General features: G+C 36.6%; 2 protein-coding genes across 2 annotated transcripts; both read left to right on the plus strand.

Moving 5' to 3' along the window:
• The first annotated feature begins 1,014 nt into the window (after positions 1–1,014).
• tmem45a (transmembrane protein 45a) lies at positions 1,015–7,535 on the plus strand. The gene is made up of 5 exons (XM_057337927.1): positions 1,015–2,189; positions 5,339–5,549; positions 6,636–6,848; positions 7,109–7,293; positions 7,389–7,535. Exons 2-5 carry the CDS (start codon positions 5,354–5,356, stop codon positions 7,533–7,535), a joined length of 741 nt encoding a protein of 246 aa, XP_057193910.1. The 5' UTR covers positions 1,015–2,189; positions 5,339–5,353.
• Positions 7,536–8,650: 1,115 nt separating this feature from the next.
• sft2d2a (SFT2 domain containing 2a) lies at positions 8,651–10,924 on the plus strand. Its single transcript, XM_057337928.1, has 8 exons — positions 8,651–8,896; positions 9,091–9,180; positions 9,446–9,531; positions 9,629–9,710; positions 9,918–9,953; positions 10,044–10,102; positions 10,233–10,262; positions 10,509–10,924. The coding sequence occupies exons 1-8, from the start codon at positions 8,828–8,830 to the stop codon at positions 10,558–10,560; spliced, it is 504 nt and encodes a 167-aa protein (XP_057193911.1). The 5' UTR covers positions 8,651–8,827; the 3' UTR covers positions 10,561–10,924.
• Positions 10,925–10,939: the final 15 nt, after the last annotated feature.

The raw sequence follows: 10,939 nt of genomic DNA on the forward strand, positions 1-10,939 counted from the left end.
ACATTAAAGTAGCCTGCTACATGTAACATCCACATTACTCATTAACCTTACATGCATACAAAATGCAGAGAATTTCAGTCACAGACAAAAAATAGCATCTTTCTAATGTTTGTTCTAAAATTAAGTTTCAGTTGTAGAACATAATGTAGAATATAAACATTATTTGTACAGAGTTCATACTTTAAATTAGGGATGCCCCGAAGCGAAAATTCTTGGCCGAAGCCGAACATGATGTGAAACACTTGTCTGAAGGCCGAATAATACCGAACACCGAACATGGTTTTTTGCATTTCTTCTATTTATTAAGCTATTTTTTTCACTATTGCACAAACTGAATAGTAAAAATGTGCTTTTTATAATTTGTCTTGCTTTTCAATAAAATACAATACAACTTAATGTAAAATTGAGCAAAACAAAGTAAATTCAAACAAAAAATTGAGCCCTCTCCCTTCATGAATAGCCTATATTAATTAGGCCTATAACTGACTGCTAAAAGAATGTAATGTAAGTTACTCTGTACCCCTACAACAAAACAGTTTATTAAAAAGTGTCATTCCACATTAGGCCTATAAGCTAAAAATACGAATAAAAGAAAACTGTTGGATTATTATAGGCTACATTGCAAAAAGATTTAAAGAAAAAAAAAACATCCAATGCAAGCAATTCTGACTGATGCTGAATGACAACCATTCAGTTCACGTCTCTCCTCCAAACACCGCCCACAAAAGCTGACTGTTCTCTCAGAAGGTGCACAGAACATACTTTGACAAGTTGTTTAGTACAGTGAACTGTGTGCACGCGACCACTGTATGATGTCAAAGGATGTCGCGAGCGGCGGGGCTACTGTCAGACAGCCCGCTTCCGTCTGAAGTAAAGTTACCGACCGGTAAAGACGCTTTCATTCGGAAATTTACTTCCGTGCGGAAAGTCCCATGCTGTGTCTTTCTCTGACACTTTAAAATGCTCCACACACACGCACGCACACACACACACACACACACACACACACACACACACACACACACACACACACACACGCACTGCCAAAATGTTTGCGGCAGTAATAAAACGCACGCGTGTCTCTCTCTCTCTCTGCGCTGGTTGCTGCTTGATCGTATCACGAGTCATGTTCGGTAAAATTTATTCGGCCATTTCATACATACGAACTTGCATTTTTTGCTATTTTCGGCCGAACATTCGGTGCATCCCTAACTTTAATATTCACATGTTATGCCTACAGTACATTGTTCATGTATTGCTTTTTATATTTGTATAGCCTATATATTTTTTCATAGCTTACCTTTAAGGAACAGTTTAAATGATTAACTACTACTGCCATGATATTGTCAAGTTTGAATGCCACATATTATAAAACGTGAAATAAACTTGTTGGGGATCATAATCCCCAGATGAAACCTCTTCCTCTGACCGTGCCGTTGTGCACGTAGCCTACCCAAACTCTGCCCTTAAGTTCCGCCCTATAATCATAAACAGACAAAAATCTAACGAAATAATGTGCTCTTATAATACAATAAAAATCAAACGCACACTATGTATTTATCTACAAATGGGCCAGCCAAATAGAAAAAACTTTTCCGTTATACTTTATTGAATTAAACTGATGCAAGTTAGTACTGTAGTTTATAAAGTTTGTGTCAAGATGACTTGACTTAATAGCGGTGTGTAAATGATTTACCAAGGTTTTGTCACAAAACCTTGTTTTGTTTTACGTTTCTGACCCACTTAAATTTGTTGTTAACTGTCTGGCAAGCTCGTCTACTCCGTTCCACTCGAGAAAAAGTGCACACGTGGAAAAGACGCCAACATGAGGGACATGCAACCTAACGAATCAAATTTACCATCAATGACGTCCACGCACTCGCACGAGCCAATCGTTTATTAGGGGGGGAGGTTCTAGTTAAAAGACGCTCTGGAAAGATAAACCCTCTAAATCTGGCGGCGAAACAGCTGGAAAAGTGGAAGAAGTTGTTGGGAATTCTAGATCAAAATGGTCAAAAGACATTAATTGTTTCGCATTCGGAGCCACGTGACGATGTTTGAGCGAATTTGATGATTATCTGTAACGTTAACTGTTATAGAACCAGATGTAGCCTACTCGAGAGAAAACATCGACTTTGAGATTTCATCTTTTTTCCAAGAAAATCCCAAATATTTGGTTAGTCTCCAAGGTAAGACCACTTTGTTGACCACTTATCCAGTTACTGTTTACGCTTTTATTTATTCATACGTGAAGTAACGGACCTCTGGCATGCTGATGTATTTCTGGTCCTTACATTTTATGTACGACAACAATCTTTGGTGAATAAAGACAATCACAGCATTCCCGTATCACTGATATTTTCAGGCTGTGTTTACACTCCGGAAAGCTCTATTTCGTCTTACGCCTTGAGGAAAAACTCAATAAAACGTAAATCAGTAGACTTTTATACCCAGTGAAACAGTGTATGTGAGGTAAAAAAGTAAAACTTTCAGATGTTTATATAGCCTATTACAGTATATAGTGCTTGTATAGTACAGACAGAGTTTCCCAGGAAGGGTCCTACACTGGTGTATAAGAGTCAGCTTGTCGTGTCACATGTTAGTTTTTATTATTATTCCTTAATCGTATTGTTGACACGTGCACTGAGGAACGCTATCCAGATGCTTAACATTACAAAAATTACCCATGGCTTTACTACAAATAAAACAAATAAAAAATATTACTATAGTTAAAACACGTTAACCACAAATTAACCATGGTTTTCCTAACTATTGTTGAACTGTGGTATTTATTTATAGTCAAAAGTTAAACAAATGCAAATCAATCTGTGAAGGGTATTTAATCCAGTTTAATTATATTAATGACTAAGAATTTATTTGTTTTTATGTACATAATGTTGTCCATGTTTAGCCATGTCTTGGGCAAAAAAGATTGTCCCTCTTTATTAGAGAGGTACAGAGCTTTGTCTCCATGGTGACAGAAGAGCATCCTGAGGGGTGTTTAGAGCCCTGAAAGGCTGCGTAGATCAAAGCTGCATCACAGATGCTAATCATTTTCAGTGCCACAAGTGCTATAATAAAATCACTGGACAGTAAAGATTAATAAGAAGCAAAAAAAGGTCATTCTTCAGTTTATTTTCTTATTAGTACACCTGCTAATTCCACTTGTGCTGCAATCTTTTTAGCGGGTTTGAATTTTAGCTAAGTTGTAAACAGAAGCGGTTATCTGATAAAAGGTTATGGTCTCAAGGACACACTTACACCGATTAAACACTTACACATCTTATTATTGCAGTAATGACTGCCTTTCTTTTCAACAGATAATTTAGTCGCAAGATCTGAATGTCATTGGTGTGGTATACTAATTCACCCTACATATATATTATACAGAAATCAGATACTAGAAAAGGAAAAAAGCAAAATACCTTTTTCCTGTTGCTTTTCTGAGTATTACTTCTGTCCACACATGTTTGAATGATTGGAGGAGAAAAGGTTGATTTTATGTTGATGTTATACTGTATAACATCAAACACCTTATATAGTGTGAAATGTTATCCTTTTTAGAATGGAATAATTAAAGATGGGGTAACACACGCAGTTTCTGCATATCTTCCTATATTGCATACTTCATATCTTCGAAGAGTATTTAGTTTGATCAAATTTATAGAAGAGAGATGCAGCTGTACAATTATTGTCATGGCTCTGCTTCCTTAGTCATGTTTTTCTTGGTCCTGTAGCAGAGCCATGACAAAGTCTTTGGTTATGTGTGGAGAGAAACATATTATTGTCCATTTGACAGTAATATACGTTCTCTCCAGTGTCTTGTCATTGGCCCCATTCCTCTTGTTTCCTCGTTATCTTTCCCTAAGTGTTTGATTACCCACACCTGCCCCGTGTCGTTATCCCTCGTTTGTCTTCCCTTTAAATACCCTCTTGTTTCTTTGTCTTGTGCTCGTGGATTGTACGTATGTGTGGATTATGTTGGTGCTCTCACCCGTGTTCCTAGTCCTTGCCCTGTTCGTATTTCGTGAGTTTTGTGCTTTATGATTTATGACGTTTGGTCGTGTCCTGTAGTTTGGGTTATTTGTCTTGTTTTCATTTTGCCCCCTCGTGGGAAGTCTTTGTTTTCTGTTTTGGTTTAGTTCCTGTTCGATACCCCCTCGTGGGTTTTTGTTTTGTGTTCGTGTAAATAAATATCTGTTAACCCCTTCACTGCCGTTGCCTGCGCTTGGGTTCTTCACCCCACGAAAGTCGTGACAATTATTTCCGGAAAAAGATGAGCAGCTGGAGGCAGGCAGGTGGGACAGAACTACAGCATGAGCACACAATACATCATCGCATTATCCCTTCGTGTTGTTTACATTATGCACGCCACGTATGCGCCAATTGCCAACAAAACACAGACATGACTTAGTTTGACTTACCGCGTGCGGTTCATGTCTGGCATATTTTAGCACTGGGACTGCCCAATCTATCATTTTCAATCTCCAAATCCAGCTTTATAGCCATCGTTTATGTAACATGCATCACCGAAATGCAGTTGGCAAACAAACACAGCTAAACTTCTGCCAGCCAAGTGAAGCGGCATTGATGGTGACGCGTGGGTGTGCTCTTTCTCTCACGCTAGCGTGTGGGCGTGGTCTTTCGCTCGGTGGATGACGCGTGGGCGTGCTTTTCTGTTAGAATGGCCAATAAAAGGAATAAGATCCCTGTTACGAAACAGGGATCCAGACTTATAAAAAAACATTCCGAAACAAGTTGGAGTGCTGGGGGAGTGTATCGAGCACAGAAATACTACGTCATACGTCCAACTCGTTTTTTAACAAGTTGACCATGTTAAGCATGAGAAGCCAGCACGTTTAACAGTGTAAAGAAGTCAGAATGCATGAAATAGCATGTTACCCCATCTTTAAAGTTCTGTCTGCTTTTCTCATTCATCTCAGTTCTGACCTGTATTTTCAGCTGTTTACTGTTTTTATGTGTGCTGTTTTAAATAGCACTGCTCATCTGGACCCATATTATGGAGGCTAAGGGCTCTTAGAACTTGATTTGCTTCGAGGACATTTTCTATTCCCCTCTGTCTGTGGATATGCATGTCTGAAATTGTTTGCTTTTTGTTTTTGTTTTGGAGGGCAATGAAATTATTGAAAAGTACAGTGTTTGGCTTGCTGTATTTGGCTTTTTTAGCCTCCACCTTGTTTCCAGTTTCCTCAGTGCCTGCAGCACAAGTTTTTTAAACGACTTGTAAACTGTAATCCACTGAACATATCAATTACTTAACATTTTGAAGACCATTTTATTGTGACTTTTTAAAACAAAATTGTTCTTTTAATTTTAGGCCATTTAAGAAATCATGGGAAGTTTTAAAGGCCATGCATTACCTGGAAGTTTCTTCCTAATAACTGGTTTGTGGTGGGCCGGAAAGCAGTCATTTCTGTACGCTGCCCGCAAGAACAAAAGTGCTGGTGCAGGAAGGCTTGCAACCAGAGCTACCCAACAGCGCATAGAAATCTTAGAAGGAGCAGTCATTTTGTCATTTTCTATTATTGGTAAGTTGCTGCCATGTCTTTATTGTTACAAAATCAAAGTGCCTTTTACAGTTGGATAATTAAAGAGTCCTTAAAAAGAAAATTCTGTCATCATTTACTCAAACATGCATGACTGTATGACCTATTGTCATTACAAACCTGTATGACTTACTTTCTTCCACAGAACACAAAAGAAGATATTTTGAAGAAAGTTGGTAACCAAACAGCACTGGCCCCCATTCACTTCTATTGTATGGACACAAAACCAATGCAAGTGAATGGGGGCCAGTTAACAATATTCTTCAAAATATCTTCTTTTGCGAAAGAAAGTCATATAGGTTTGAAATGACAAGAATGTGCGTAAATGATGACAGAATGTTTATTTTTGGGTGAACTATCTATCACTTTAAGCTTCAGCAAGGAAACCCTATTTTTATCATTGTTGTATGCATATACAGTTCTTGAGTCAGCTGTATAGTAGTTACATTTTTCTTTTGATGTTACATTTAGCTTTCTAAATTCCGTGTATTGTCTTTTTGTTTGTTTGTTTTTCTACATTCTACTGCATAAGTGATGACTGTGCAGTGAGTACTGCAAACGTCTGCAGAAAATTGTTCTCAAGATGTTTATTTATATCTTTTGCTTTAGTGTGCCAGTGTAAATATCAAAATAGATTTCCAAATATTATTTGACAGTACAGGAACTGTGACAAAATCTCCAAGATATTTCCTGCTGACATTTAAAAGCAAAAGATTTAAATAAACTTTTAAAACGTTTAAAACATTTGTTTTGGTGAAGCATCTTATGTGACTATGACTTATGCATAGTGCTGTACTAAATAACTAAATACAAGATAAAAAAAGATTTGTAGATTGTATCTAAAGTCTATTTCTAAGGACCTTTTTAGGCTGTAAATTACATTACAGTTTCAGACTTAGACAGCCCGTAACAAACTGTGTTTTTTTTCAGCTTTTCTGAGCTGGCTGACACGCCAGAAACCTAAATGCAAAAAAGCTAAAAAAAAAAAAAGTGACAGTTTTGTCCGATGTCCCCTTTAAATGCTACTGATAATTATAATTTACAGATATTTTTTTGATATTTACACAGGCATGCTGGCAGAACAGTTTTTGGCAGGTGGGCCTAAGTTTCATCTGTATGATTCTTCCTCTCAGCGCTGGGAGCAGCTCATGAACTGGCAGCACACCACCATGTACCTGTTCTTTGCTATCTCAGGGGCCATATCGCTCACCGTCCACAGCACAGATATTGCCCCACTGGCATTAGACCGTATGCTTCTGGGTCTTGCTTTCTTTAATGAGGGTAAGATCTTGCTCTGTCTGTTCCTTTTAAAGATGGAAATTCCAAAGCAATTCAGAAAAGTAATATGTGCAGGGTATTTAAAACATTTTTTAAAAATATTGTTTGACTGTAGGAGAGTGTGTAATTTAACTTTTGACAAATGTATATATTCACATATAACGCAGAGTGTCAGAGAACATTATTTACACTGATAATCAAGTATACAGTTTATGTCATGAAATCATGTCATAAAATGCAATGTGCATGTTTGCTTTTTGCAGGATTCCTCTTTCTTTATCATTTGCATGGAAGAGACATGCTTGACATCCTCGTTCACACCCTTCTACTCTATGCCGTCTTTGGACAAGCTCTTATCTGCTTTCTGGAGGTTTTCCACAGGGGGAATATACTGCTAGAATTGCTAAGAGCCACTCTTACCATACTGCAGGGCAGCTGGTTCTGGCAGGTCAGTATGTGTGTGTGCCTGTATATGTGAATAGACAAATCAAGTAAATGTGTTTTCTTTTGTTTAAATGCAATTTCTGACATCCTTTTTTTTAGGTTGGCTATGTGTTATACCCCCCCAGTGAAGTGAAATGGGATCTGAAAGACCATGACAATGCTATGTTCGTAACACTATGCTATTGCTGGCATCTAGCATTTGCATTGCTCATTGTTTCTGTATTGTACTGCTCTGTTCTCGGGTGAGTGCAAATTGTCCCTTTTGTAAAATGATGTGACATACAGTAGATTAAATGTAATGTTATTGTTCAATGTTCTCTCTCCAGTTGTGTCCGTTCCAAAGTGAGGAGAATGCCACCCATGGAAATGGGGCTCTTGAAACCGAGGGAGAAAGAAGTGGAGTCTGAAGATGAAATTTTCTGAGAGTTTATCACACTTGCACATGGATACAGAGCAGGATGTGTATTTTAACATTGTGTCAGAGAAAAAACGATGAGATAAAGTCTACTAGATACAGACACAAGGGTATTGTCACTAAATTTAGGCTGATCTTAATTTCCTCAAGAGCTATTGGCAGAAGTCACAGTGTGTTTGCTTAAGGGAGCAAACATTGACAGTCTTGCCTATTAGATTAGTTTCTTCAAACAAGTGACCACTACTCCACTCCAGACAGCTGTATGTACAGTACATATTCATGAAATATATCTTGTGTGGTCACTTTTTATTTATTTATTTTGACAGTTCCATCCCCAGTTTCTATGTGGCATCTCAGGATCAATCTACCCCTTCCTAAAAAAAAAACAATTACTTGATTTTTTTGTTTTCCTTGTATTTTTGTTTAAGGTTTTTATATTTCTATTTTATTAATACATCTTTGCATTGTTTCTCATTGGCTTAATAGTGTGTAAATTTGAGAATTATTTGTGCCTTGTCAGTATTTTATTTGTTTTCACACAAGGATGTGATGTTATATTTTTATTTAATAGTTTTTCATGGTATTATGAAATGCATATCCAGATCACTGTAGTTTAATGAACCTAAGACTCTGCAGTCATGAAATGAAAGATGTACTGATGTTTTCAATTCTTGGCAGCCATGACAATATCTTAGCTAGTGATTTCCACTGAAGTTTATTTCAAGACGGCCAATTGTATGAAATCTGACACTTACAATGTCTTAGGACATGTATTTATTGATTTCATTTATTTTTATTTGATGATAAATATAGTTTAAACCGTTTCTAAAACATAAATAAATATTCTAAATTAAAAATGGTTTAACTATGCTATTATTAATTGCTGTTGTTCATTTGGCTGGTATACGTTTGATCTTTTGGCAGAGTTAGATGGCTCAAATCTGTACAAAACGTTTGGATACACACGTGAATTACCAATAGGTGGCGCGCTTAAACAACAGGTGGTTGTAGTGTTCCGAAAGGAACCCAGAAGGTGAAGGTATGATGAGTGATGTCAGACGACTGCCAGCTGGACGATGAGACTGTGCAATAGTTTAACAGATATTAAGAGATTTATATAACCATGGACAAACTCAGGGCGTTTCTGGGTGGTCGTGATCATGGAAATAATGACAACCGTAATATACTGCAGGTAAGTTATGCCCTATTTTGAGTACAATAACTTAAACAAGTTAACGTAACGTTAGTTGTGATTTCCTGCGATTGATTTCTTTTGTATACTTACTAAAATAATATCTCCCTAATTTATGTCTAAAGTTTGGTAAGTGATTTGCTTCTCAACGAAACCTGTACTGTAAATCACGGTTGTCGCTTCACTCAATTAAGACGGCGAATGAAGCGTCCACGCTGGGATGGGGAACTCGAGTGAAAGGATTCATCGCCTGTATGGTCATCGGAATAGTGTGTTCTGTCTTGGTCAGTGACTTGTACTTTAAGTATAATACATTTAGGTTATCCCAACATACTAAAGCGAATTGAAAAGGGATAGGCGGAAAGCGGTATCACCGGTTTGACTAGTTTACAGGAATGCCAAAGAAAAATATGCACATGGCTTTTAAAGTAGGCTATCTTTAGTAAGAGTACAAGAGGAACTATTTATTGTCTTATTATTTAGTGCAACTTCTTAATAATGTTTGCATAATCTTGTTTTAACATTTTTAATAATGTTTTTATGTCACAGGGAGTGTGTTGCCTGTTTATTCCCAAAATGGGTATAATTCTCTTCATTGTTTTTTACACATTCGGCAATCTATGTTCCTTAGCAAGGTGAGTCGTCAAGTCCACAGTAACATACTGTAGCAACTTAAATGTGATAACTATTTATTATTTTGGTTGAATGACTTTCATTTGAACTCACTGGCAGCACTATGTTTTTGATGGGACCTATCAAACAGCTGAAACGTATGTGTGACAAGACCAGAGCCTTGGCTACAATTGTTATGATAGTGAGTTATTACTTGACAGTCACTCACACCACACTAATTCACTTACTCACACCATAAGGATCTCATTGTCTATTTAAACATTTTAGTGGGTCTTGCAATGGATTGAAACCTTTTCGCTTTTGTAGACAAGCAACCTTGAAAACATACACACCACTCGTCTGAAGTCTATTCCATTATACTAAGTTTCACATTTCTTTTGGTCTATAGACATGTCTAGTTCTCACACTATGTGCAGCATTTTGGGTGAGTTGTGATCTATACTTAAACCTTATTTTATACTGAATCAGATTATGAAGTATTATTTTTTTACTAACCCCATTGTGTGAACCACAGTGGAAAATCTTTGCACTTACTTTGCTGTTTGTCATTCTGCAAGTCATTGCATTTGCTTGGTAAGTTTTCACTGATGTTTGACCGTTAATATACTTAAGCATGTCATTTATCAATGTATTGTATAACCAAATACTCAATGCCAAGTGCATAACACTTAAATTAGAGTAAATTGTGTTGTGTTTTCTGTAGGTATGGGCTATCATATATTCCATTTGCAAGGTTTGTTATATTTTATGTTTTGAAAAGCATTGTGGAATTGTACTTTAAATCTCTGTGTAGGCTAATGTTAATTCTTGTTTAGATGTGTTATTAGTAATTAGATATTAACAGATTGATGACTGCATGTTTTAAGCTTGACCTTTAAAATGACATCCGTAAACAAACATATTGTTATAACCTGGGCATTTTAGACAATCAAGTTTGCTTTTAATTCGGTTTTAAATTATTTTAACTTTGTTCAATCAGAGATGCCATCCTGAAGTTTTTCTCCATGCTGTGCTCAATGTGTGTGAAATGAAGACTCAAGGTTTTTGAACTGTTATTACTGTCTCTCAGCGATGCTACTCCACAAATGATCAACAATACAACAAAAGTTTCCTAGTGTCTATTTCTACATTTTGCTGGTCAAAGTAAAGTTCTAACCAAAGTATATGACTGCTATTTACTGAATGTGTTTAGAATTTGTATAAACGTTGTAAAACATATAGCCTACAAGAAAGAAACTGGATATGTATAAATATATTGGAATTGCACTACTTGAATTACCTTTTCTTTTTGTCATTCTTATTGTATAAAATGAACAGATCTTGTAAATAAAGACTAGTTTTAGCAGATAACTTTTTGTTCCTCTTAAACATGTTGTGTCTAATAAAGTTCTTCTATAATCTAAACTGACA

The sequence above is a fragment of the Triplophysa rosa genome, linkage group LG7, assembly GCF_024868665.1.
Source record: "Triplophysa rosa linkage group LG7, Trosa_1v2, whole genome shotgun sequence".
In the NCBI taxonomy this organism is placed as follows: Eukaryota; Metazoa; Chordata; class Actinopteri; order Cypriniformes; family Nemacheilidae; genus Triplophysa; species Triplophysa rosa.

Excerpts from the sequence above, each read along its gene's own strand:
- tmem45a (XM_057337927.1), top strand. The coding sequence starts at position 5,354 with ATGGGAAGTTTTAAAGGCCATGCATTACCTGGAAGTTTCTTCCTAATA. Across the intron at positions 6,849-7,108 it reads TCTTGCTTTCTTTAATGAGG|GATTCCTCTTTCTTTATCAT; the intron begins GTAAGATCTTGC and ends TGCTTTTTGCAG. Across the intron at positions 7,294-7,388 it reads AGGGCAGCTGGTTCTGGCAG|GTTGGCTATGTGTTATACCC; the intron begins GTCAGTATGTGT and ends CCTTTTTTTTAG.
- sft2d2a (XM_057337928.1), top strand. The coding sequence starts at position 8,828 with ATGGACAAACTCAGGGCGTTTCTGGGTGGTCGTGATCATGGAAATAAT. Across the intron at positions 9,954-10,043 it reads CACTATGTGCAGCATTTTGG|TGGAAAATCTTTGCACTTAC; the intron begins GTGAGTTGTGAT and ends TGTGAACCACAG. Across the intron at positions 10,263-10,508 it reads TCATATATTCCATTTGCAAG|AGATGCCATCCTGAAGTTTT; the intron begins GTTTGTTATATT and ends TTGTTCAATCAG.